This window comes from Dothidotthia symphoricarpi (assembly GCF_010015815.1).
Source record: "Dothidotthia symphoricarpi CBS 119687 unplaced genomic scaffold P153scaffold_23, whole genome shotgun sequence".
NCBI classification, from domain to species: domain Eukaryota; kingdom Fungi; phylum Ascomycota; class Dothideomycetes; order Pleosporales; family Dothidotthiaceae; genus Dothidotthia; species Dothidotthia symphoricarpi.
Genome location: NW_022985030.1, coordinates 286059 through 311976, shown reverse-complemented (window position 1 = coordinate 311976; position 25918 = coordinate 286059). Strand labels below are relative to the sequence as shown.

The window sequence follows — 25918 nt, the reverse complement described above, 5'->3', positions numbered from 1 at the left end:
ATGGGATGGTGACGAACCAATGGGAATTAGGGACCAGATTATCTCGCGCCGAAGAATTGCTTGTGGGATTTTTTTTTGGTCGGTGTTCCGATACAAGGGAGATGGTACGGCACAGCACGGCACGGCACAGCACAGCGCATACAAAATCGACCGTTACCGTTGCACACCCCATCGCTGGCTGGCTGTCGGTGCATCCTTGCATGCTTGTATGTGTGCATGCATATGCGCACACCCAGGGCCTAGGAATTGGGCTAGAATATTGAAGTTTCGTGGTCATATATACATATGATCATATACGTGTGGATGGACAAGTGGCACCGGCGCATGACTGGCTGACTGATTGACTGACGTTGCAGATTGGAAGCTTCTTTTCTTCTGCGTTATCTGTTCTTTGTCTGGGTTATGCCTGCGACGTGTTGGATACTCGTGCTTGGTCTTGTTATTGTTGTTATTTTCTAACTTGTGCTCGTGCTCGTGCTCGTGTATGTATATGTGCACGTGGTGCTGTGGGAAACGGGCAAGTCGCAGATAAACCTGAAACCCGACAACGACAGGAAAAAGCAAGAAACCAGAAGAGAAGAAAGCACAACGTACGGTGAAGAGATAGATAGCAAGGTTTGTATGTAATCCAGCTAGACAGCAAAAAGTTCGACTTGAGTTCTCGGCGCAAAGTGTAGTGACGTTGCAAATCAAGTCGCGTCACCGACAAAAAACATCCTCCCACCCTATCACATCGCGTCCCAGCCCAACCCTATCTAATAAACGCGAATTTTAACGCAGCAGCGACTAATGCTCCGCTTCAACGTGGCAGTGGCGCGTCCCGCAGCCCGGGACACGGGTCCCCGTATCAAAGTTCCACGGCTTGGCGGCGCACATGGGAAGCGGTGTGATGTGACTGAGGCGGGCTGCAGGCAGCGTCCCCGTGCACCATGCCCGTTGGAGGGTGATGTAACGGAAATATATTAAAACGCGCCTTTTCTATCTGTTCTATCGGACACCGCTATTCCAGCTCTGGCACCGGACCGGTGACGACTAGGTTCGCGGAATCTTCTGTGCGCTGAATTGCGATTCTGGAGCTAGGACACGGACGCGTTTACCTTCGTCTTTGCGCGGTGAGGCTTGGTCGTCGTTGTTGTCGAGGGCGCTGCGGACGGCGGATACGGCTCGGCTTTCGTTGACTTTCCAGTCATCGCCTTTGCGGACTGGTTTTGAGCGGGACTTTTCTGCTTTTTTGCGCAGCACTTCTTCGAGTTTGTCATCTCGTCGCTTCCCGTTGACACAGTCGCAGAGACAACCCTCGGTGGGACATGCGCCTTCAGAGAGCACGGGGTCGGAAAACCAGGTTGACAGGCAATTTGAGTGACCCCCGTGTCCGCAAAGTGGACACCAGGTCCAGAGTGTGGCTTTCGACGGGGACCAGTTCGTTGGCGTGACAGGTGAACATTCTTCGTCGATACCATCGGAGTTGGGGCCGACGTCGGACACGAGAGAGGATCGTTTCCGCCTGTGTTCTCTATCGTTAAAGCTTGACCGGAATTGGGCCTTATCTTTCTTCTTGGTAGTCATGAGGTCAAAGGCCGGGTATCTGGCCCAGCAAATGGGACATGGAGCTTGTGCGCGTTTGCATGACTCACAGCGCATCTTATCCTTGGGATTGTTAATAGGAGTATTGCAACTCAGACAAAGAAGTCCAAGCTGAGTATCTTTGAGTGCTTGCTCGTAGACGGCGGGATAGGTGGGATACGCAAGTCGACGGAGCGTCGCCGCAGAGTTGAAAAGACAGAGACCGTGCAGCTGAGCATGATAGGTGTGAAGAATAGACTCTGCTTGATATGGGTTGATGCCTGTGGCTATCAGTTGACTGAGTTGCGTAGAAAGTATGGCTTTCGCTTGCGTGGGAGTCAAGCCAAGCGAAGTGAAGGTGTCCGCGAATGTGGTGAGAACTTCTCCCGAGTCAATATCTGAAACAGCAGAAGGAACATGAGTTTGTGGAAGCAGTGGTGCCAGAAGGAGGAGCAGGAGTGAGGAGAATTGTGCGTCTGACTGCGTGGTTGTGTGGAAAGCCATGAGATTGTTTAGTAGCCCAACTACAGTGTATGCTGACTCTTCCTCAACGTCAATGTGCATAGCCTGGAAATCCGAAAGCAGTAGTGAATCTTCTGCTGTCGGGTCATCCACAAGGATCGTACTCTCCATGGTATGAATCAGTGGAGGCGCAGGCTTCAAGCCATGTGGTGATCTCACATCTCCTGAAGCATCGGGCACAATCGTTCCGCTTGCCTCCATATCTGCGCTGTAATCAATTGAGGAATTCGACATCCCGTCTCGACTGCCGAAGAATGCCTCTGATTCGGAGCTATCGTGGCGAAGAAGTTGATTATTCCGACGCAGAAACTCCATTTCTTGAACCGCTCTTTCTCCACTACTAAACTCTACCAGATGGTCCGTGCCGTTCCGGGTAGAATTTGGTTGGACGCCGAGGCCCGAAGACGCTTCGCGACTGGGTTGTCCAGTGCTGACAGGCACCGTATTTGGCGATACCTGCATGCTTATGCCGAGATCCTGTTGCTGATCATCACTTGTCGCGAATCTAGGCTTGCCGAAACTTGACTTTTCCGGGCTGCGTTGCCAGTTCTTGGAGGAGGACTGTGCACTCTGCGATTTGCCACTTGCGAACGAACTTGGAACAGAGTTGCCATGCTGGGAATCCGAGGAGGCAGAAAACATGGTAAAACTCTCTCCTGAGTGGTGGCGTTCCAATGGCGGTGGTGAGCTGGAGCTCTCTCCCTGAGCATTCGTTGGTCCGAGATTCAGCGGTATTCGAGGGGATGCTCGCCAGCTCCCAACCATAGCACGACGTTCATCGAGATCATCTGCAGATGGATACCAGTGAGGTCCACTGAATGCCGGGTGTGTGGGCGAGAGCGTTCTAGTCGCCATCTCAGACTTGAGCAACCGGTTTTGAGCGTTGGGCTGCGGTGCATTGGCCGCTGGCGGAAGTTGGATAATATCTTCTTGATCGAGATCGGGCAGAGCAGGCCTGTGTGAATCATTTAAAGATGATTGGTAGGTTGTGACTGGTCTTGCGAGGGGAGTGGTCAGATTAGAGGTGCTTTCAATATTCGTTTGTGATAAGCCTGCTGGTGACGTTGCCCGTGGTTTGTCAAGTGTGCTAAGAATGGCACGCACTGCGGGGTTTGGTGGAGTCGTCAATTGCCTATCTTGTGTACCCAAGTGTCCAAACATCACCTTATGTTTGGCGTCTGACAGGCTTAGTGGCGCAGGTTTGTGTCGCAATCGTCTGCGCTCTCGGTGCAACTCTGCACGCCGCCTTGTAGCACTGGCAACAGAGGAGCCCACAAGCTGCCATGTTTGTGCAAGCCGGTGGAATGCGGCTCTTCGTGCATAGTCAGCGTTTTGCTGGAAAATTCGCTCTATGTACAGAAACGAATCTATGTCTGGAGGATCAGTTAGAGGTATGGCCTTGTATTTTTGAGCCAAATAGGCAAAAACTTGATTGTTGACACCGCCCGGCAACGGGCCTCGCATAGCAAGTTGATTCGGCTTCAGAAAGTCGCTTTGGGTAGTCATAGAGTCGCTCAGGAACATAACTTTGGGAGCCGCATCTGACGGAAGAGTGCTCCTGAATGACTTGACCGATCTGTTGCTAGCAGTACGACCATGGCGTTGCTTCAGGGAAGCAGTAAGAAAGCTGTCATCCAACCCGTCATCTGCAGAACCTTGCAAGCTGCCCTTCTCTGTATTACTGCGCTTATCATGCGGATCACCAGTATACGTATCTTCTGGATACGCTGAAGCTGCAGAACGCCGTTGCCGCGGTCTTCTCTGCGCAACACCAACGACTTCTCCAATTGGTGATACCGCGAGAGCCTGTAGGTTGCGTCGATCCACGGTCTTGGGGGCATGATGGACATCATTTTGCTGGAAAATGCCTTCTTTGCCAACAGTCCAGAGTGTGTCGCGTGAGTGCCAGAGCATATCTGAGGGTGCAGTTTTGAACTTGTTGATCTCCCGAAAAGGTAGATATGGCCGCCTGAAATCCCATATATGGATCACGGAGTGGTCGCGATCGTACGAGGTAGCCAGCTGGGTGCATTGGTACACACCCTCTTCGTAGGACTCATCCGACCAATACGGCGGTCTCCATCTCGCTTTGTGCACGGGGTAGGGTGTAGTCAAAACCCAGACAGCTTTCTGACGGCGACCGTCGATGGAGAAGTCCCAGACCTTGACTGTCCGGTCCACGCCACTGCTGAGGAGATGCTTCCCATCTGGATGCCAGTCGATAGAGGTGCATGTTCTCTCGTGGGCAGTAATCTTCTGCTTGGGGCTCTTGTTGTTGCGGAAATCCCAGCGCTGTATAGTTCCATTGTCAGTACCAAACGCGAACTCTACAGCGTCAGTGGGCGACCACAGGACATCGCGTATGCCCCCGTTGATGCCAGGATACTGATCTCTGCTACGACACGTCGAGACATCTCTTCGCATGTCACGCAGGTCCCACAGGCGAACGGTAGCATCATGGCTTGCAGACAGGAGCAAGTGGCCTTGGTGGGGGTTAAATGCGAGCTTGTGTACCTGACGGCTGTGCTCATGTAGCCTAGTAAGTTCTACGCTGGCGCGATTCAGGTCGTACAGGATGACCTTGCCGTTGGCTGCGGCAGTCGCAATGTGCGAGCTGAATTGGCCGTGGGACCACTTGACGTCGTGGATGCCCAGGCCTTCACGCTGCCTCGCATGTGAGTCGGCATAGCTGAGGGCAGCGGCTCGCAGATTGGTCTCGTCGACAATCTTGGCGTCTTGCACACGTACGGTCTTGAGAATCTCCCTGCCAGCAAGCACGGCGTGGGTGCGCTCGCGGTTGATGTCGAGGGCCGAGATTTCGAGGCCTGTTTTATGGCTTGCATCCTGCGACGAGCCAGTGCGGATGCTGCAGGGCGGGACTCAGCGATGAGGGCAGACGAGAGGCAGGACGAGAGGCAAGACGGACAGAAGGGGCCAGAGCAGGAGTGGAAACGGGACGGGTGGAGTGCTGGCGAGGAAAGAGCAAGGGAGCAGCACGGAGAATGGCACTTGATGGACATGCAGGCACACGCAGGCACACGCGATTGGGGTGCGGAGGGTCAGGCAGCGACAGCAGTGGTTTCATAGTGGGCCGCACGAAGGAAAGGTGGACCTACCCGGGGAGCTTTGGCACTAGCGGATTCGGGGGCCCGCCATCGGGACGACTTGTTTGCAGGCTGGGCGGGCGCGCTGCATAGGCCGTCGTCAACGGCTGGGCGACAAAGCGCTCAAAGTACGAACGTCGGGCCTTGGGTGGCAAGGGTGGCGCTGGCGGGATGCTCGGGGATGGCGCAGCAGCAGCAGCTGACGCTCGGCGGGGGTCGGTCATGTGCGCGGCTGGGTCGAGAACACGGCCCTCGTCGCATGGCAGAGTCGGGGGGGGAGTAGGGTGACTGAAGAGGTGGTGAGTTGCGGTGAGGGCCGCACGCGAGCGAGTGCTCGGAGGCAGCGGTAGGGATGCCGAGGCAGGGCCGTGTGGCAGGAGGCGTTGTGACGGGCGTGGAGCCCACAGACGCGTGTTGTCGTGTGTTCCTGTGCCTGCAGCGCCGGTGCATTGCAGGACGCTCGGACGCCGGCGAGGCTTCTGGACGCGCGATCCCATCTGCCAAGGCGAGTGCGCCACCGGTCCCAGGTCGCCCACGACGTATTGCATCAGACACGGCGCCATGTCTTAGGTCGGCTTCCGTGCGTCTCTCTCTCGCGGCACCACACCGTCTCTCCTGCCCTCTGCCCTCTCTCCCACCACCCCTCTGCCACCCTGCCGCCCTGTCTCTGCCACTGGTGAGCCCTCGCACCTGCGCCTCGCCCCTACGCGGAGAAAAGCTACACCACCCTGGCCCCGGACATCGACATCGACATGGCGCTGGAGCTGGAGCGCGCCGGCGACTCGAGATGGGAGCACGCCCACGCCCTGCGCAACCTCGTCGCCGTCGTCCACTATGCCTACCCCATCTTCATGCTGCTGTTCTTCCTCGTCGCCTTCACCCTGCGCAGCATCGCCGCCTCTAATTCTAATTCTAATGTCTCCAAGCCCACCACCACGGGCCCTGGGGGAAAGGCCCTGCCCGCCACGGACCCGACCCGCAACTTCGTCAAGAAGACGGTGCACGACGACGTCACGCAGACGCAGAAGCGAGTCTTTGAGTGGCTCTCGCTGGCCGTGACGCTGACCTTCCTGGGCAACTCCATCCTGGTCATTGCGCAGGCCCTGGCCCTCCGCAGCGAGAACTGGTGGGCGGGCAAGGCCGTCGTGGTACGTCCAGCACACCCCCAGCACGTGGCGCATTGAATGTCTCAGCTGACTTGTCCGCCCAGATCTACCTCGTCGGCGCCTTCTTCGTCTACTGCCTGTTCCTCATCTCCCTCCTCGACTCGAAGCCCTCGCCTACGCTGGCCCACCTGGCGACATGGAGCGTAGCTGCTCTCATCGAAATCGTCCTCGTGACCTGCTCGTTCGCCATCTACACCCATGCCCACCGCGCCACCACCGTCGGCCGCCCGACGCCAAAGCTGCACCTCGGTATGACGGATTGGGAAGCGGCCGAGGTCGCAGTCGATCTGCTCCGCATTGTGCTCCTGCTCGCCCTGATTGGCTTCTACCTCGTCTTCGTCGTCCTGCCGCAGAGGAAGAGGTCGAGCGAGGTGGGAAGTCCCGAGGAAACCGCCTCACTCCTCGCCCAGGCCGACCAGAATGGTCACGCAGAAAACGGCCACGCAAACGGCTCATACGGCTCGGTACATCCCGTGGGTGGAAAGCACAAGCACACGGAAGGAGCACCTCCCGCCTGGAGTCGGCCCACAGGCGCTCCCGCACGGAGCTGGTGGGAGTACATCAAGGGCTACCGCGTTTTCTTCCCGTACCTCTGGCCTTCGAAAGATCGCCGTCTGCAGATCGTCGTCGTGCTATGCTTCCTGCTTGTTCTCGCCCAGCGCTTTATCAACGTGCTGATCCCTGACCAGCTCGGGAACATTGTGAACCGTCTCAATGGCACGGACTCTGGCAATCCCTGGGTCGCTATTATCATATTCATCTCTCTGCGCTTCTTGCAGGGCAGCAACGGCATGCTTGGCGCTCTGCGCGCGGCTCTGTGGATCCCGGTATCGCAGTACTCGTACCGTGAACTCTCAGTCGCCGCATTTGAGCACGTGCACAGTCTTAGTCTGGATTTCCATCTCGGCAAGAAGACGGGCGAAGTCCTCTCGGCGCTGGGCAAGGGTAGCTCCATTAACACATTCCTTGAGCAGGTGACCTTTTCGGTTGTGCCTATGATGATCGACTTGGCTGTCGCCATTGGCTACTTTCTCATCCGATTCGATGCTTACTACGCGCTGATCATTGCCGTTGTGACGTTCTGGTACATTTATTTGACGATTCGCATGGCGCAGTGGCGCGCGGAGATTCGCCGAGAAATGGTCAATGCGGATCGTGAAGAAGATGCCGTCAAGTATGTTGGTCCCCACGAACTTGCAGAATTCAACTAACGTCCACAGAAACGATTCTATGGTGTCTTACGAGACAGTCAAGTATTTCAACGCCGAAGCATACGAATTCAACCGCTACCGCGAAGCCGTCAAGAAGTATCAGAATGCTGAATACGAGGTTCTGTTCTCGCTCAACATAATGAACGTTTCCCAAAACATGGTGTTCATGCTCGGCCTGCTAGTGACCTGCTTCATCGCCGCTTACCAGATCACTACGGGCGAGCAGGAAGTTGCCAAGTTCGTCGTGTTGGTAACATACATGGGCCAACTTCAGCAGCCGCTCAACTTTTTCGGCACGTTCTACAGGATGATCCAGTCGGCCATGATCAACTCGGAGCGGATGCTCGAGCTTTTCAAGGAGCAACCGACTGTAGTTGACAGTGAAGATGCTGCTGATCTCCCCTCGTGCGAGGGCGACCTCCGATTCCAGGATGTTCAATTTTCCTATGATGCACGCAAGCCTGCGCTGACAGGGCTCGATTTCCATTGTGCGCCAGGCACTACGACTGCATTCGTTGGTGAATCTGGTGGCGGCAAATCGACCGTGTTCCGTCTACTCTACCGATTCTACAACACGTCGGCCGGCAGCATCCTGGTCGATGGACTCGATGTACAGGATCTCAAGATTGATCAAGTGCGACGTCACATTGGTGTTGTTCCCCAGGATACCGTTTTATTCAACGAGACTCTCATGTACAATCTCAAGTACGCCAATCCTGAGGCGACGGACGAGCAAGTCTACGAGGCTTGCAGAGCGGCGAGCATCCATGACAAAATCATGACGTTCCCGGACAAGTACGAGACTAAAGTCGGCGAGCGCGGACTGCGGCTGTCTGGAGGCGAGAAGCAGCGTGTTGCCATTGCGCGAACGATACTCAAGGACCCACGAATCATCATGCTTGACGAGGCCACTGCAGCCCTGGACACGGAGACAGAACAGCACATCCAGGAAGCCTTCACAACACTGGCGCAAGGGCGGACGATGCTCATCATCGCCCACCGACTCAGCACCATCACCCACGCAGACCAGATCCTTGTCCTTAACAAGGGCAAGGTACAAGAACGCGGAACACACGAGGAGTTGCTCGAACGCAACGGGCAATACGCGTCCATGTGGAAGAAGCAGATCCGGGCCCAGCGAGCAGCAGAACAAGCCAAGGTACTCAAAGACAAGGCCGACCGCCTGCGTCGCGAGTCCAAGGACGGCCAGCTCGACGACGGAAGCAGCAGCCACTCGACGTCATCGTCGGACGACGAGCGCACAAAGCGCATGTTGCGCTCCGTACCCGCGGCGCCTCCTAGCTCGGGGAAACCCCTCGGACACCCATAGTCTGAGCGAAAAGTTACCCTTTTAGCGACACCCGCAGACGACGCAGCGCATGTGGGCTAGTAATATGGCCGTGTTGCGGACGTGGTGTTATTACACATCATGTCTATCGTACACGCATTCGTCGATGGAAGACTTGTGCCATTGGAATCAGAGTGGATGTGGCAGGCAGGCAGTCTTTCAGAATGAAACATAGACACTTCCTTCCTCCCCCTCTCCCTCGAGATGAACGCACGGCTTTTCCATACCCCCGCCCTATCGAGGCTATCTATCTATCTATCGAGTCATCGATCTATCTGTTTATCTATCTATCTATCTATCAATCTATACATTTTTCTCATAGTCGCGAGACTAGCAAAAATACACAAACTTCAAAACATTATATCTTCGAGGCTGTTCGTCTGCTCTGTCCTGTCCCGTCCTGTCTGGTCCGCAATATCCCCCCTGTACTCCTTGTATGGAAAGAAAACGCTACGTTGCTTTATTGCTTTTCTTTGCGCTGGTTTACATCATGTACGATTAAAAAACAAATCTTTATCAACGAATCGATGGCTTCATGGATGGGCGGTATATTTTCTTTTTCGCTCTTATCGCTACTACAGCTACATGGAGAACGATATTCTCTAGGGAGAAAATATTGTACCGAGCGGACTATGTGTATCTTCAGAACAAGAAGGGGGGGTTGTCGTGTCGATTGGTGTCGTGGCGTCTAGTGTGTTTTGACAGTATAGCAGAAGGGGGATGAGGGTATAAGGGTATAAAGGAGCGTGGGCGGTGTATTCATTCGTCTCGTTTGAGTTTTGTTGTTTGTTGGGTATGGTATGACTGTGTTTGTGTTTGTGTTTGTGTTGTAACTGCTTGATTGGTTGGTTGGTTGGTTGGTGGGTTGGTTGGTGTATAGGTAAAGTAAAGCAAAACAATGGATATAGATGGTGTTTTTTGTGGGTAATCGAAGTCATATCTATCTGTGCATGTCTTTCGTGGTTAGTGTATTGTCGAATAGTTGGTACAAAGTTTTGTTAAGAGTATGTGACACGTCACTTTCAGAATGCTCTCTCTCTGCAGTGTTTGTTTGGATATCGTTATTTCATGCTCATTGCACTCACTACCATCTATGGTGTTTGCGTAATGCATTACTTGATTTGTGCGCCAGGCGCCCGCTTCACTTCAAAATATGCCCCTCCCTCCACGTCAAATGCGACGACGCATCATTCCATGTAGGAGATGGTAATGTGTAGACTCTTATCCTCAGACGATGCCTAGTCATCCATGTCGACATCTTCATCACCGGTTGTGTGCCCTGTCTGCTTGGGGGTGGACTTTGGTACGGAGGCTTCTTTGTCGATCATTTGCCGCGAGACGGAGACGATGTTGTCTTCGATGAGTTGCTGGCCGACGTCTTGGATGTCTGGGGTGGGGGTTAGTCATGTATTTCAGAGATAGAATGACATGCATACGCTTCTTTGGGTCCACCTTGCCGACGTATCGTGTCTTCAGCTGGTCCTTTGTCAACTCCGTCTCCTCCTTGACCCTCTTCTCGTAGCCCTCTGCCAGCGTGACCAGCTTCTGCAAGCGGTCGTTATTCCGCGCGCCCTCCTCCTTGAAGTCGTCCATCAGCAGAGCCTCGGTCCAGACGTGCTTGTGCAGGTTCATCAGCATGTTCTCCTCAAGGGCGTTCTTGCGGTAGTCGATGCCGATGGAGTAGTAGTGGCGGTTCAGGCCGTGGATGAGGGCCTGAATCGAGGGCTTGTTGAGGTGGCCGACGTTGGAGGTTGTTTGGCGCGGCTCGTGGCCCATCATGAGCGTCTGTGGGTTGATGAGGCGGAAGGCGTCGATGACGACCTTGCCCTTGACCGACTGGATGGGGTCGACGACGACGGCGACGGCGCGGGGGGTGAGCTGCTCGAACGACTGCTGTGTGTTGATGTCGACGGACGAGAGCCAGCAGCCGAAACCGGGATGTGAGTGGTACCAGCCGACGACTGTCTCTTGCCTGGGGTTGTTAGAGGACGTGCAGTGGCTGGGTGAGGTGAGTCGAGACGAACCTTCCTGTCTGGCGCAGCATGTCCATCATCTTGGTCTGGAAGACGGGGTCCACGGCCTCGACCGACACACCGGTTCCCGACTGCGGCATGGCGAAGACGTCAACCACCCTCACTGTGTAGTCGTCGACAAACTCGCCCAGCATCAGCCCCATGACTTCCATAGGCACACCGGCGCGTCCGTGCCGCAGCATCTTCAGCAGGGCCAGCGACGAGATGTAGACGGTTTCCGAGTTGTCGATCAGGTTGGTGTCTTGTGCGGGCCCGCCCATGCCGCCCATGCCCTGCGCGGCGGCGAGCATTCGGCTTAACCGGTCCATGGTGGGTGGTGGTGCTGGTAAGGGTGGATGTGGGTGTGTTGTGTAGGGGGTAGGCGGGGGTGTTGGGAGTCGTGGACGGGGGCGAGGGCGTGGATGAGGCGGCGGCGATGATGAGCTTTGGTGTTGTCGCGAGCTCCCTCACGGCAGCACGGGCGAAACAAGAGCCGCGCCGGGGCTAGCAGGGGGGACGCCTTCCTAGATGCGGAGCTGGAGCTCTTTGTTTGCCAGAGCTCGCCCTGCCATCTCGCGCCCTGCCGACCGCCCATTCCCCTCCTCTCCTCACTCTTCCTGTACCGCAGACACTGCACACACCACGCACTGCACACACTACACACACACACCGCCCAAGCCCACCATCGTCTCGCAATCGCGTATTCATCGCGTACCCACGACCCACCACGCCCAGTCGCGGACACCCCCCAGCAGTCGCGTATGAGACAAAATGGCCGAAGCAACTGCAGGCAACGGAACCGAGGCGTCGCACAGCCTGGCCTCGATGACGGCAGCCCAGCCCAAGAAGGTGGCCTATTTCTACGACTCGGACGTGGGCAACTACGCCTATGTCGCGGGGCACCCCATGAAGCCGCACCGCATACGCATGGCGCATAGCCTGATCATGAACTACGGCCTGTACACCAAGATGGAGATTTACGTACGCTTGCACTCTACACATCACACCTCTTAACACGCCTAACACACCTAACCATCCCACAGCGCGCAAAGCCCGCCTCCAAGTACGAAATGACGCAGTTCCACACGGACGAATACATCGAGTTCCTGCACAAGGTCACGCCCGACAACATGGACAACTTTGCTAAGGAGCAGAGCAAATACAACGTCGGTGACGACTGTCCTGTCTTCGACGGCCTGTTCGAGTTCTGCGGCATCAGCGCCGGCGGCACCATGGAGGGCGCGGCGCGTCTGAACCGGGGCAAGTGCGACGTCGCCGTCAACTGGGCCGGTGGTCTGCATCACGCGAAGAAGAGCGAAGCTAGTGGTTTCTGCTATGTCAATGACATCGTCCTCGGCATCATCGAGCTCCTCCGGTACAAGCAGCGCGTCCTCTACATCGACATCGACGTCCACCACGGAGACGGTGTCGAGGAAGCCTTTTACACCACCGACCGCGTCATGACCGTCTCCTTCCACAAGTACGGCGAGTACTTCCCCGGCACGGGCGAGCTGCGCGATATTGGCGTGGGCAGCGGCAAGAACTACTCAGTCAACTTCCCCCTTCGCGACGGCATCACAGATGAAACGTACCGCAACATCTTCGAGCCTGTCATCGAGGCCGTCATGACATACTACGGGCCCGAAGCCATCGTGCTGCAGTGCGGTGGTGACAGTCTGTCCGGAGACAGGTTGGGCTGCTTCAACCTGAGCATGGACGGCCACGCCAACTGCGTGCGCTACGTCAAGAGTTTTGGAGTGCCCGTCATTGTGCTTGGTGGCGGGGGCTATACTATGAGAAACGTCGCGCGAACCTGGGCATTCGAGACTGGCACCCTCGTTGGCACAAACATGTCCAAGCAGCTCCCCTTCAATGACTACTACGAGGTACGTACATGCTAAACTTCATCCTGAAATCGCGCACATCTAACCGAACGCAGTACTTTGCTCCTGACTACGAACTAGACGTCCGACCCTCCAACATGGAAAACGCAAACTCGCACGACTACCTGCACAAAATAAAGTCAACCGTCATCGAGAACATCCGAAGAACCGGCAGACCCTCCGTCGAGGCATTCACCAACATCCCACCCAGTCTCAGGCGGGACATGGAATCCGACGCCGAAGACGAAGAAGACGACTTCGACGCCGACCAGCACCCGGACGCGCGCATGACGCAGCGCCAACGCGACCAGCAAATCGAGCACGACGGCGAACTCTACGACGCCAGCGACGACGAAGACTACAACAACAACCTCGGCGTGCGCCCCCAGCCAGGCACAAAACAACGCCGCAACATCACAGACTTCCAGAACCCAAATGCCGCCCCCGTAGATGAGTTGGATGCGCTGAATGGCGATAGCGCGCTCTCCACTCGACCGCCCTCCCTCGCTAGATCGACCCCCGTCGTCGCACCTGAACACGACGCTGACGCTGACGACGATGGCGACGTCGATATGGATGCGCCCGTTGCTGCGCGCGCGTCGGTACTCGAGCACTCCCCGGCTGGCGTCGTCACTCCGCCGGAATCTCCCGCGCCTACTACGTCCATCCCCGCGCCTGCACCTGTCCTCGCGTCCACTACCGCTGACGTCGATATGGAGGAGGTTGCGCAGGCGAAAGCGGAGGGCGAGGCGGAGCGCGACGGCGAGAATGTCGCGGGTGAGGTCAGGACAGAGGTTGCTAAGGAGTGAACGCGCATACGTGGGTTTGAGGGCATTGATTGGCGTTATTGGGGGAAGTTTTCGATCTTTTGAGACTTTTTTGTTGGGTTGATAGCTGGGTGTTTTGGTGTGTTTGGGATACCTTTGTTTATTGTTTGGTGGTTGACTGGATGGGTTGGGTTGGTTTGGTTTGGTTAGATGCAGTACAATATGAGTATATCTATTCCTTGTCATACTTGCTTGTGCTTGTGCTTGTATTGGTGTTTACGGCGTTGTTGCTTTGTGTCTAGCTTCGATCCGTCTCGCGCTCTTCAATGTGGACGACTGGTGGGTGCTCGTGGTAAGAAGTGAGATAATTCTCATTTACCAGAAATGTCGACAGGAGCCGAACATGATGCACGAAGGAGACGAAGGAAGAACGGGGTGGTAGTAGTAGTAGTAGTAGTAGTAGTAATAGTAATAATGTATGCAAAAGTGTGATCTAATTTCATCTTTATCTTTATTTTGATTTTTCCTTTTCTTCTAGCCTTACCGTCTGGCATGGAGTATATACTACAGAATATTCGCTAACATGCCATGGTGCCCCATTGAGATTGTGCTTGTGAGTCAACATTGGGATTTACAGCACCAGCGAGAGGTTCTCCAGATCGATGTCCAGCCCGGAGCTCAGTTGTGGGATCTGCGTGTACTTGCTCTGGTCAAGGAGTTGGCGTGTCAATTGAAGCGTCTGTTTCGCATTAGTCCACATCACGCCACCCACCCACGCACTCCAACAGGAAGAAAACATACCTGCGCATACGTCGGCGCACTATTCCTCTTCATCGTCTCAAGAAACGCCCACGTCATGGCCCCCGTAGCATTCCCCTGAATCCTCGCATCGGCACTCGTCTGATCATCCTTACACCCACTGAACATAGTAACCATCTTCTGCTCGCTGCCGTACTGGCCCGCAAACTCGCCGCCCTGCAGCCCCTCCTCCTCCTCCTGCTCGCTCATATGGCGCAGGCCCTTGAAAAACGTACTCGCGCCCGCGAGCAGCGTCTGCGCCTCGCCGATCTTGCGGTACGAGAAGCCGCCGGAGATAATACCCTGGGCCTCGCCGAACAGCTGCGCCCCGACTTTCAGGTTGTCCATCAGGCTGATCTGGCCGTCGGCGTCGGAGCGGAAGACGTAGGGGAGCTCGACGGCGGAGCCCGAGTGGCAGCAGTCGAGCAGGATGAAGAGCGTGCAGTCTGGCGCCATGCGTGTGACGAGGTGCTCGTGCAGGAGCGTGCTGCTGATTTGCCCGCGGGTCTCGAAGTCGACGGGCACGATGCTGCTGTCTACGCCGGTCTCGCGGTTGCCGTCTACATCTGCGATCTGCCCGCCGTGCCCTGAGTAGTGCAGGAATAGCGTGCATCCGGGCTCTGAGACGAGCCAGTCCATGGCGGCGAGCAGGTTGTGGCCGGTCGGGTAGTAGGGCGAGTCTTGGGAGACGGCGGGGTTGTCCGTCAGCATTACACGGTCTTTGTGCGTGTTGCTGTAGCCGTGGTAGGAGAGGAATTCCGCCATGTTGTCGACGTCTGAGTGGCAGCCGCGTAGTTCGTGGGCAGAGCCCACGTAGTTTATGCCGATTAGGAGGCTCTTTTTGCGGCGGTACGACATCTTGGGGGGCGGTTCAGATGGTGGTGTAGAGGGTGTGGGTTGTAGTGTTGGTGATAGGGGCTTCGAGGGAGCTGCGTAGATGTCATGGCGTTGGAGGGGTAGAGGGGTAGTGAATGTTCGCTCTGATCACTGCCATACTGGTGCTAGTACATGCATGGCTCCACTGAATACACGTAGCGGAGGACGCGTCGCGTTGGGAGGCGACTCGACATGTTTGTTGTTCTAGCTCACGAATGGCAATGGCTGCTTGCGTCGCTAACTTTGCTTCTTCAACACTATGACGTCATCTATCTAGACCCTCTCCCTTTCCATACTCACCGAATCTAATCATCGCATCGTTCAGAATGGAAATATGGATCGTGACATCAGTCCACCGCCCTCCAAGCAGCGAAAGACTTCTGCGTAACCGGCAATTCCTCCACATACACCGTCGCCGCCTCTCGTTCCACCACCCTGGAGCCCGGACACGGTGAAGATGTCGATGTTGGTGATGATCACGCGGATGGTGCTGCAGAGCTGGGGCTATCTTTGCGTTTGGTGATGCTCGCAGAGTCGGCGGCAGCAGGGGTGTTGTCCTTGGCTAGATTCTCTGGTGGACAGCTATCCATCACAACCTTGGCAATGATTTCCAGCAGATCAGTGCGCCTCTTTAGAGCTTTCTCTGATTCAGATGGCCCTGAGAGCCGCTCTAATGCTTTACTCATTCTAAGAGTTACGACAGCGGACACGACGGCAATAGCGACATGAGGGGTGTAGCGATTTGACGTAAGCGAACGAACTACTCTTATTAGCATGTTATAGATTCAGGATCTAGAACTACTTACTGAAGGACAACATATTGTTAATGCAAGGCTGTATTGTTGAGTGAGCGAGTAATACGAAGATGTCTCGTGAAATAATCGATGATAGAAAAATTATTGGGGGAGGGGGGGTGCCTTAATAGTGAAGCGTTGCTGTATTCCATGGTACGTTGTTGCAAACGAACCAGTGCTTGTACCAACAAATGACATATCGCTCGTTCCAGGCACCTGCCCCAATTCCCAAGTAATGTATAGATGTAAGAAGGCTATTGTCGAGAGAGGACCGAGCGATCATGTGCCTATCTGGGCTGACGTTGTGCTTGAGGTGGAAAGCAAAGAAAAGTCTAACAAGCAATAGCGACGACACAAGGTGACTTGGACGAGCTAACAGGATTCTAGTCACTCCTACCAAAGACAGCAAACCAACACACTCTTCCCCTCTACTCACCGAGTTTCTTCCCCCCGCGCGTAATCTCAAACTGCACCATATCCCCATGCGTCCCCTGCCACTCCTGCCTATGCGCCGCAAAGCTCTCACACTCCGGCTGCGGAATCCTCGGGAAAATACCCATCTTCAGAATAATCATATCCGGCAGAATCTCCGCAAGGCTCATAATCGGACTGTATATTCGCGTCAGCACGCCCAATTACACCCCAAAGCAACAAGGACAGTCGAAGGGGTAAACACACTTCCCGCAAACTCCACAAAAGCACCTAGTAACACACTTCCCACTCGCCGTCGCATAGTCCGCATACCTCCTCAACACGGCCTTGGGGTCCTCAACCTCGACTTTCTCTTTCTCAATCGCCAGGTTCGACGCTACATACGAGCCGGCGACTTTGCGGCAGTTGGCGCAGTGGCACAAATGCCCGCGTTTGCGCGTGAAGAGCTCGCTGTCGGTGATGGTCACGCGGATGCTGCCGCAGAGACAGGTGGTGCTCATGCCGGTGCTGAAGGCGGCGGGGTCGTGGGATTTGGGGTCGCCGGTGTAGATGTATGGGGTGGCCATGGCTGTTTGAGTTGATCGTGGAGGTATTCGGTAGTGGTTTGCAGACGAGTAATGTTTGGATGTAAGAAGGTTGTTGCCGACCTCGAATGCATGGAGATGTGGGACTAGAACAGCGGGAGATGTACCCCTCACGTACTACGGATTGATTGATAAACCTGGGGTGCATTAGCGTGCAGTAGGTAGTATGTAGCTAGTCTCATCGGGCTCAAATAGTGGTCCAGGGTTGATATGCTTGCATGTGTGAGTTGAAATTTTGTACACTGACCGATTCTTCATACTGAATCAATTATGGTATTGCCACACATCTCATATCCACTGTCTGAGCTCGAGACATACGCAAGCCTACATCCAGACAACAAACAACCCCTCAAGCCACCACCACGATGCAAGGGCACCACGTCAAAGTTATATAGATACATACACACACAAAGCACATCTTGCTCCATATCGAGTGAGTGAAACCCCCTCCCAAACAAAAAACACCCACAAAATACATTGCCACCACCCCGATTCGAACCAACGAGCAGCAAAAAATCAATCCATCGCAGGCTGGACTAGGTCCGACAGTACTCCCACGAACCTTGGTTAGAAGGATTTTGGCCAAAGTCCACTACCCACAGGATTGTAGCCCCGAAGATAATGATCAGTGATCTGGATTGATGAGAGGTTGCTGAGTTTGGGAGCATATATACAGCGTGTTGGTGAAGGGCGCGAAAGAAAGGGAAGAAGAGCGGGGCGTCAGTGGAGTACGCAAACGTTTTTTTTGCGGTGGTGAAAGCTGGGGAAATGGACTGTATGGGTGCCTGGAGGTCGGGAGGCGGGTTGAAGTGAAAGCAAGTCCATGTCGCGTTTTTTACTTTTCTCGCCTGCAACTTACTACGACTACTATGTCTGGAATACGAATACCATCAGCAATGGTTCAGCCCTGGGCTTCATCTTCAACTTCATGCTAGATACAACACCAACGTTTCACCTCGCGTCGATGGAGCCTGTTACTGAGCGCACACCACCGGTTGACCACGGTCATTTCGCAGCTGTGTCCACAGGGAGACAAGGGATGTACATGGTAGTGTAGGGAAGCATGGCGAGATCTACTAAAGGCGGGGATGTCTGGCAGCGGGCGTGCATGAGTTGCTTGTGATATGCTCTTGATGAACCGCAATACCTGATACGGTGCGTGATATCGCGCTGAATAACTTTGCACTGTATCACAATGAAACGTGAGATGCATAACAGCTTTAGGAGCTCCTCGTTCTTTGATGAGAAGTGAAACAAATTGTCACATCATCACCGACTAATATCAGGGTTGAAAGGTGGAAGAAAATTGATTATGAAGTAACTAATACTGCCCGACTCATACACTCGTCAGATCAGCTGTATATCTTTTTGAGAAAAAAAAAACGCTCCTCAAACGCATCACCCCGTTTAAGCCTCCTCCTCACCACTATCCGCATAGAACATGGGATCAGCACCCATGCCGTTGGTAGCGTTGTACTCCTCCCTCTCCGTGGTTCCGTGCAGGACCTCGTAGTTAACATACTCTCCACATCCGCCATCCTGGTTCTCGCAGTCCTTGGTGACCATGCCAGCAATGCGCTTGCCCGCCTCCTGTCCCTCGAACCACGCACCGTGCAAGAAACCAAAGTACTCGGCCGACGTAGCCTCACCGGCGAAGTACAGTCTGTCGACGTTCGCGCGGAGGTTCTGGTGCATCTCCAGGGTTGTGCCCACGGGCCAGTTGGAGTAGCTGCCGAACGTCCAGGGGTTCAACGTCCAGCGGGGGTACATGAAGTCAATTGGGTCTGGGACGTCGGTGTCGGGGAGCATTTGGCGGAGGACGGCCATGACTTCTGCCTTTGTTGTCTCGTCATCCTGAGCCTCGATGCGGTAACTTTGCTCATCTACGACGGTCACAAACAAGATGTTGCTGCCGGGGAGGAAACCATCAATTGAGAGTGATTGCCAGACGGGGTAGTACCCACGGGTTGTGGGGTGCGCGTAGAGGAAGAACTGCGAGTCTGTCGGCCAGAAGGTCTCGTTGAACTGGAGGAAGATCTTGGTGTAAGTACCCATGGAGAAGGTGGCGAGGGAAGTCTGCTTCCAGCTTGGCAGTTCAGGGGTGAAGGTGACGACATCGTTTTGCAGGACACCGAGGGAAAAGGTGCAAATCGCGTAGTCGGCTTCAATGCATGAGCCGTCCTCGTTGGTGACGGTGACACCAGTCTCTGAGTAGTTGATGTCGGTTACCACAGTGTTGAACATCAGTCGGGTATCGTTTGCCTCGAGGAATGACGATGCTTGTGTCTTGAGCCATGTGTTGAATCCACGCTGGTCAACGCTGAAGTAGTTTTCCTCCGCAAACTGGTAGTACGTGAGGTTGTAAGCGGTGATACCGAACACCAAACTCGACTCCTCGGGCGTCTGTGCGGCATCCCAGTCCCACATCCACCATTCGACCGCCTTGCGCATGGCGTTCTGTTTCGCCTTCCATCCAGCTTCAAAGAAACCTGCTTTCGCGCTCATATCCTGCAGATTCTCTGTCAAGATAGTACCGGCGTTCTGCTCAAACTTGGCCCAAGCATCCTCAAACTCATCGATGAGGTAGGTGTAGTTGACCGCACCAGTCTCGTTATACGTCGCAATGGAGCGAGTATCCGAGAATGGCGCTGTTAGATTGGCTTGCTTGGCGAACGACCAAACGGGGTTTTCGGGTCCATCGGGGGTGCCGGTTCCAGAGACCCAGTTGGCTCCCAGTTCTACGAGGTAGGGGTTTCCGTTGGGGTCTGATCCGAACTTGGTGTTTCGCATCCGGCCGCCAATGCCACTGTTGTACTCAACGATGAGAAAGTCTGTGACTGATTGGTTGTGAAGGGCATGCTATAGTTTGTTTAGCGGATGTCATGTGGTGGTCTGTGCAATGAACTTACTGCTGCTGTTACTCCAGCGACGCCACCACCTCTGTGGAAAATTGTTAGTAGGCCAGTCTTGGGTAGTCAATGGCGAAGAACATACAGAATCGCCACGGTAGTCTTGCGGCATGTGCTGTTGTAGCCATCCCTCGCATGAAGAGTTGGGGCAGCAAGGCCAAAGGCGGGCCACACGCCTGCAATGAGCAGCAAAACGTCCTTGGAAAACATGATGAGTTGTGGGATGATGAAAGAAGACAAATTCCATAGTTGGGTCTTTATACTTGTACGCGTTTTCTGGAACAAAACTAATTGACCGACCCATGTTCCACGACATGTGTAGACCCGCTGTATTGAGTACGGCGCAGATAGCCGCCGACCGGACTACCGCGAAATCTCGTCCCTGGGAACAACTCTAGCAGTTTAGGTACCTGAGCTCCGTGAGGCTCAGTTCGGGCACTAGGCCTAGGAGAGTTTAATGGCTCTGATCTCTCCGCAACCGATAATCCGTCGACAACATGACCATCTCCAGTCTCATCTCCTCTTGCTAGCGTTGATTCAAAGATGCGAGGTTTACGGCAACACGATGCACAGGGTAAGGAATCTGCATGAACTGGCTCAATAAAGATGCTGGCATTGGCATGCAGAGATGATATCGATTCCACAAGCGAGGTGAAGATCTTCTTTTGCGAACCCCAGCATCATGAGTAGGTAACCTCGCGAGACCATGTTGCGAGGCAGTTGATCTGTAGGGGTTTGGAGCAGCTGCGGGAGTTGCTGGCGGTGGTGACATGCCGTGCAGGGGTCTTGTCAACGTCGGAAACGACTACCATTTATGGGCCAAGCGGTTGAGGCTGACTGGGGACGGAGGCACCTCGTATACTGCAGAGATTATCGAGCGCGGGCGAACACGGCCTTGCCGTGGTGAATGAAACAACCGCAGGAATACTGCCGGGGTATCCCCGCGTTAAAGTGGGGTGGCAACGGACTTTTCCGAGCTCGAAGGGCTGATGCGATTCGAGTCAAATCTCAACCTTCAAACATCGCCCCATCAGTCAGTGCTCAGTCGATCAGAGTGATCTCCCAGTGCACGTCGCACTGTACTCCGCAAGTAGGGCAACAACAGCCAAGATGCAGCTGAGTAGCAGAATCCCACCCGATCAAGGTATCTCTGATAGCCATTGCATGAGACCGGTGTTTGCTGCTGTTTCTTCTCTTCCTTGTACCCCAGTCGCGGAGGAGAAGTCATGGCAGTGATCTGAGAAATACGGTCTGAACTTGATCAGGTTAACTCCTGCGAAAAGGACTCATGCTTTGCGCCCCTCCATCGAGCCTGCTACTAATGCGCCTAGGTCGCCGCCATGACTTCGATCGCCCACGAGCCCGAGAATGCGAAGCTCGATCCACCCACGACAAACGTAAACCACATCTTGCCTGTTACCGAACATGTGACACAACAAGAAGACATCACCGCGCTAGCAAGGCTGCAGCGAATCTGCAAGGCCCTCGAGACGCAGCTTGTTGCGTACAACCTCGAGGCGCGTGGAATCCAACGCGTCGAGCCAGATGAACGACAGGACTTGCGCTCCTTGGGGTACTCCCAGGTCGCCATTATGTGGTTTTCCGTCAATCTGGCGGCCAACAACATCACGCTGGGTATGCTAGGTCCTGCCGTCTTCAGTCTAGGCTTCCTGGACAGCTGTTTGCTGGCTGTTTTCGGGGCATTTGTTGGCTGTCTCGCCGTAGCGTACATTGCGACCTTTGGCCCAAAGAGTGGAAACAGAACCATGATCATCTCGAGGTGCGCACCTTGTTCACTCGGAAATCGCGCGTGATGCTGATGTAGGTTCAGATACATCATGGGCTGGTGGCCTTCGAAGCTTGTTGTGATCCTCAATCTCATTGTCCTCCTCGGATATGCAATGATTGATTGTGTAGTCGCCGGCCAGATTCTCTCCGCTGTGTCAGGCAATGACATGTCCATTGTAGTGGGTATAATAATTGTCGCAGTCATCGCATGGGCTGTAACCACGTTTGGCTATCAAATCTTCCATTTCTATGAGCGCTGGGCCTGGCTGCCCCAACTTGTCGTACTCTGCATCCTAGCAGGTGTCGCAGGCCCACACTTCAATATCTCCGCCATATCTGAAGGTGATTCGAACCCAGACACAATCGTAGGCAACCGCATCAGCTTCTTTGGTCTGAATCTTGCGGCGGCGATTACATATGGCGGGGGAGCCGCAGACTTCTTGTAAGCAGCTTCGCTCTAACTGCTGATAATGGAGTCTAACGTGCTTGCAAGCGTCTACTACCCCGAGTATGCGTCTTCTTGGAAAATATTCAGCATGACTTTGATCGGTCTGATGTGTAGCTTCACATTCGCTTTCGTGCTTGGAATCGGCCTTGCCTGCGGCATGCTAACTAACCCGGCATGGGAAGCCGCATACGGAACATCCCAAGGCGCGCTTATCGTACAAGCATACGAGCCCCTTGGCACTTTCGGATCATTCTGCGGCGTCGTGGTCGCCCTAGGCCTCGTCGCAAATCTTATCGTTCCTACGTACTCTTCTGGCATCGACGCCCAGATTCTCGGTCGCTGGACTGGAGCTATTCCGCGTGTGGTATGGAATACGGTTGGTGTCATCATATTTACCGTTTGTGCACTTGCTGGGCGTGAACACCTCGCTGAGATCTTCACCAACTTCCTAGCGCTCATGGGCTACTTTGTCGCCGCGTGGGTCGCTATTATATTGGAGGAGCATTTCATCTTCAGGAGAAAGACGGGATTCATTTGGGAGGCGTGGAACCAAAAAGATAAGCTACCGCTGGGTATTGCGGCGTTGATCGCTTTTCTGTTGGGCTGGGTGGGTGCAATCCTGTGTATGAGTCAGGTTTGGTACATTGGGCCGATTGCGAAATTGGTGGGGACTTATGGGGGTGACGTGAGTCTTACTCAATGCTTGGTTTGGAATTGACTTGCTGACTGATGGTAGATGGGCAATTTTGTGGGATTTGCCTGGGCTGCACTCGTGTATCCACCATTGAGGATGTGGGAGCTGAAAAAGTTTGGACGATGAGGCACTCCACCGAGAATCTAGAGCTCCATCTAGGGGTTCACGTGGTTACGCTCTCGCTGATTTCACTAGACTCTGGATAGCAGCTCTGTGTCCGCGGAACTCAGCCTCAGTGAGTATTTCAGTACTTTTATGTATCTCGTTACATCTCCCCTCTTTTGTACTCAATACCTGTCATTACATGTCCAATTTCCATTTTTTCAAGCACGTTGCCACGATGCTATCAAGACAGTCCTACTGAGTGTGTATTGCGTTACTACACCGCGAGTACGATCACTATTGAATACTTCAATTATGGTGTCTTAGTCCAACGTGCTCCTGTGTCATCTCTTGTTTACATTGCTCATTGGTCTGGCTTATTTCAACATGTACGACTGCTTTCCAGAAGAATTGCTTGAACCTCTCGATTCAGTTGCGTACGTCAAAGAAGTGCTCGGATCGATTGCAAACGTAGAGGTGGTGATAAGCGACTTCTTGTTTTACCTATCTTCTATAGCTCTTCGTGCCGAGATCTCACCGCCAGCTGACTACACGAGAGAAGGTCGCTCTGCCTTACCTTCACTCACGGTAGTCGCTACGTGGCGCGCTGTCCATATATCGCCTTGTTCTTGCCCGAGTCCGAAATCCACTCTCTTGGCACGCGGTGACTGCGATTTCCTCTCACATTCGACAACACCCTCATTCCATCACCGGACAACCACAGTCTTTTCCCTACGTATCGCCTCCATCGACGCATACATGGCCCTGTGTAAGTTCCCAATCGCACTTTTGTTTGCTCCAGTCTTTGACCGTGCTCAGACGCAAACACCGAAGACGACCTCATCAGCCTTGTGGATAGCAGCGATGGTGGGGTCTTCAACGCCGTCTCGCCGACAAGGTTTGGCTCTATCGGTAGGACGGTGGCCGAAACCTGTCATAAGCCAGTGCAGCGGGACAGCTTCTCCAGCTTGACAGGCCTGATGAGAGCCAAGGAACCTTATACTCCAGTCCCGCCGCCTACCCGAAAGCCACCCTTGTCTGTCAAGACGAACGGTGAGATGCGCTAACTCCATTGGCTGATCACATGCTGACACCCTTCAGGCATGCGAATTGCGAGTCTGGATGCTGCTCACCGCGATGTACTCTCACCTACGGCGAAACCGTTTCACCGCGCTGGCTCTGTTGCCGCGTATCTGGATGGAGATGAGGACGCTTCCGTTTTCAGCGAGAGCACCATATCACCTCAAGCATTGGGGAACAGGGAGCCGGGTATTCTACATCTGGAGTCTCTGCTCGACCAGATTCAACTGTATCCGATCGAAGACACCCTTACCAATGTACACCATCCACAGACGCCCTCACCATCGAACGAGGAGTCGCCTCTTCGTTCCGTCTTCGAGCGTCCTACCTATCTAGGTCCTGTCGAGCCACCAACACCTGCTGCCTCTACCCAGCCTCCGTTGTCGTCATTCGAGCCTTCTCAAAACTCCAAGGTCTACGTGAGTAAGCACGTATGGGAAACTATGGGCAGAGACCTGAATAGCTTGGGGGAACAAAACTGCGAGCTGCGGAATAAGGTTTCCATTCTTGAACAACACAACCATGCGGTATTCGACCAGAAAGATGGAGCAGAGACACAACTCGGCCTACTTCGCTACCAGAACGAAAGCAACAAGACACAGAAGGCAGATATGGGTCGCTCGCTAGCGCAGCAGGCCGTCGAGATCAAGAAGTACCAACTCGAGGTGGCAGATCTCACAAAACAACTATCAGAGGCAAAGGCCATCCAGAAGAACCACGATGGCGCCTTAGCCAGTCTCGGTACCATCAAGGATCGTGAGCTCGGCATGCAGAGACTGTCCACGCGCCAAATTGAAGACAAGCTTCAGAAGATGGTCTTGGAGCGCGACGACGCCATCAGAGCGCAGGTCAAAGCCCGTGACCATATGGCTCGGGCTCAGAACCTCACTGAGATTCTTGTGAAAAGGGAAAAGACGATCAACGATTTGAAGCACAAGCACCTTGAGGAACACAAGAGAGCTACCGACCTCGAAGATCAGCTGGATAGGCTCAAGTTCAAGATGGATCAGGAGAACATCGATGACCTAAAGCAGAAGCTCCGCGAGAAGAGCAGTCTCTGCGATAGACAGCGCAATGATCTTAGAATTGCCCAGCGTGACTTGGCGTTGAACCTGGCCCGTGTCAAGGCTCTCTCAAAGAATGGCGAAAGTCTTCGAGGTGGCGCGCACCTAGTCAAACCTGCCCTTCTAACTAAGCTCCCCAGTACTGTCATCAGCTGCGCTGAGTGTTATGCGAAGAATATCTCATGCGACGGGAAATCTCGATGCCGCAACTGTACCGAGAACGACACCCTATGTACTCGATGGAGGTGCTCTATGAAGCATAAGCTTGGGATTTGCGAAGACATGCAATGCAAGCTTCCCCATGACAGTCAGGGATGGCTGATCACTCATGAAGTCAGACCGGAGTGGTGAGACACAGTGAAGATAGTCTGATGGGAAGAGGGTGGGATATGAGGTATCCCAAGTTGTCAACTGGGAGTGGTTTCGCGGCGACAAGAACAAACACGGGAAGGCATGGGCGACGTCAATGAAGATATCTTCGACAGTCATTTGTAAGTATCACCAATAGTAGGTAGGCCCATTGAGAACATCGAATCGGGCTTACCGCAGCACTTCATTTCATTTGCTGAGGTGAGAATGAATTTATTGTCAAGACGGACATGACATACCACGTGATTATCTGCGTCATTTCATCTGCAATGTAGTTACAGGTCAAACACATGCAAGAACTTGCCGAGGTTGACCGTGCGAGTGCAACTGTACGAGAGAAAGTAGCAGAACAATAGAGACGTCGGTGACATACTCTGACGTCATATTCATTCAAGGAGGATCAT

General features: G+C 54.1%; 10 protein-coding genes across 10 annotated transcripts; 4 read left to right on the top strand and 6 right to left on the bottom strand.

The window, feature by feature from the left end:
* Nucleotides 1–1032: 1032 nt before the first annotated feature.
* On the bottom strand, nucleotides 1033–5413 carry P153DRAFT_379540 (uncharacterized protein; the record flags this gene model as incomplete). Its single annotated transcript, XM_033669877.1, has 3 exons — nucleotides 1033–2190; nucleotides 2245–4951; nucleotides 5202–5413. 3 exons carry the CDS (start codon nucleotides 5411–5413, stop codon nucleotides 1033–1035), a joined length of 4077 nt encoding a protein of 1358 aa, XP_033518840.1.
* A 528-nt stretch (nucleotides 5414–5941) lies between these two features.
* On the top strand, nucleotides 5942–8896 carry P153DRAFT_390488 (uncharacterized protein; the record flags this gene model as incomplete). Its single annotated transcript, XM_033670937.1, has 3 exons — nucleotides 5942–6337; nucleotides 6400–7529; nucleotides 7576–8896. The coding sequence occupies 3 exons, from the start codon at nucleotides 5942–5944 to the stop codon at nucleotides 8894–8896; spliced, it is 2847 nt and encodes a 948-aa protein (XP_033518839.1).
* A 1150-nt stretch (nucleotides 8897–10046) lies between these two features.
* P153DRAFT_426474 (26S proteasome-like protein regulatory subunit) lies at nucleotides 10047–11371 on the bottom strand. Its single transcript, XM_033672606.1, has 3 exons — nucleotides 10939–11371; nucleotides 10351–10886; nucleotides 10047–10301 (listed from the first exon to the last, which is right to left on the bottom strand). The coding sequence occupies exons 1-3, from the start codon at nucleotides 11253–11255 to the stop codon at nucleotides 10153–10155; spliced, it is 1002 nt and encodes a 333-aa protein (XP_033518838.1). The 5' UTR covers nucleotides 11256–11371; the 3' UTR covers nucleotides 10047–10152.
* Nucleotides 11372–11497: 126 nt separating this feature from the next.
* P153DRAFT_326636 (uncharacterized protein) lies at nucleotides 11498–13801 on the top strand. The gene is made up of 3 exons (XM_033665300.1): nucleotides 11498–11907; nucleotides 11970–12812; nucleotides 12866–13801. The coding sequence occupies exons 1-3, from the start codon at nucleotides 11698–11700 to the stop codon at nucleotides 13616–13618; spliced, it is 1806 nt and encodes a 601-aa protein (XP_033518837.1). The 5' UTR covers nucleotides 11498–11697; the 3' UTR covers nucleotides 13619–13801.
* Nucleotides 13802–14014: 213 nt separating this feature from the next.
* Nucleotides 14015–15479, bottom strand: P153DRAFT_131870 (peptidase C14). The gene is made up of 2 exons (XM_033662051.1): nucleotides 14378–15479; nucleotides 14015–14315 (listed from the first exon to the last, which is right to left on the bottom strand). Exons 1-2 carry the CDS (start codon nucleotides 15230–15232, stop codon nucleotides 14208–14210), a joined length of 963 nt encoding a protein of 320 aa, XP_033518836.1. The 5' UTR covers nucleotides 15233–15479; the 3' UTR covers nucleotides 14015–14207.
* A 247-nt stretch (nucleotides 15480–15726) lies between these two features.
* P153DRAFT_390484 (uncharacterized protein) lies at nucleotides 15727–16069 on the bottom strand (the record flags this gene model as incomplete). The annotated part of the gene is made up of 2 exons (XM_033670936.1): nucleotides 15727–16010; nucleotides 16057–16069. 2 exons carry the CDS (start codon nucleotides 16067–16069, stop codon nucleotides 15727–15729), a joined length of 297 nt encoding a protein of 98 aa, XP_033518835.1.
* Nucleotides 16070–16472: 403 nt separating this feature from the next.
* P153DRAFT_426471 (uncharacterized protein) lies at nucleotides 16473–17245 on the bottom strand (the record flags this gene model as incomplete). Its single annotated transcript, XM_033672605.1, has 2 exons — nucleotides 16723–17245; nucleotides 16473–16653 (listed from the first exon to the last, which is right to left on the bottom strand). Exons 1-2 carry the CDS (start codon nucleotides 17040–17042, stop codon nucleotides 16473–16475), a joined length of 501 nt encoding a protein of 166 aa, XP_033518834.1. The 5' UTR covers nucleotides 17043–17245.
* Nucleotides 17246–18467: 1222 nt separating this feature from the next.
* P153DRAFT_302129 (polyamine oxidase-like protein) lies at nucleotides 18468–20179 on the bottom strand (the record flags this gene model as incomplete). Its single annotated transcript, XM_033664433.1, has 3 exons — nucleotides 18468–19919; nucleotides 19970–20000; nucleotides 20055–20179. 3 exons carry the CDS (start codon nucleotides 20177–20179, stop codon nucleotides 18468–18470), a joined length of 1608 nt encoding a protein of 535 aa, XP_033518833.1.
* Nucleotides 20180–21309: 1130 nt separating this feature from the next.
* P153DRAFT_302071 (uncharacterized protein) lies at nucleotides 21310–23025 on the top strand (the record flags this gene model as incomplete). The annotated part of the gene is made up of 4 exons (XM_033664428.1): nucleotides 21310–21749; nucleotides 21801–22199; nucleotides 22251–22890; nucleotides 22942–23025. 4 exons carry the CDS (start codon nucleotides 21310–21312, stop codon nucleotides 23023–23025), a joined length of 1563 nt encoding a protein of 520 aa, XP_033518832.1.
* Nucleotides 23026–23760: 735 nt separating this feature from the next.
* On the top strand, nucleotides 23761–25496 carry P153DRAFT_361149 (uncharacterized protein; the record flags this gene model as incomplete). Its single annotated transcript, XM_033666967.1, has 3 exons — nucleotides 23761–23770; nucleotides 23821–24054; nucleotides 24103–25496. The coding sequence occupies 3 exons, from the start codon at nucleotides 23761–23763 to the stop codon at nucleotides 25494–25496; spliced, it is 1638 nt and encodes a 545-aa protein (XP_033518831.1).
* Nucleotides 25497–25918: the final 422 nt, after the last annotated feature.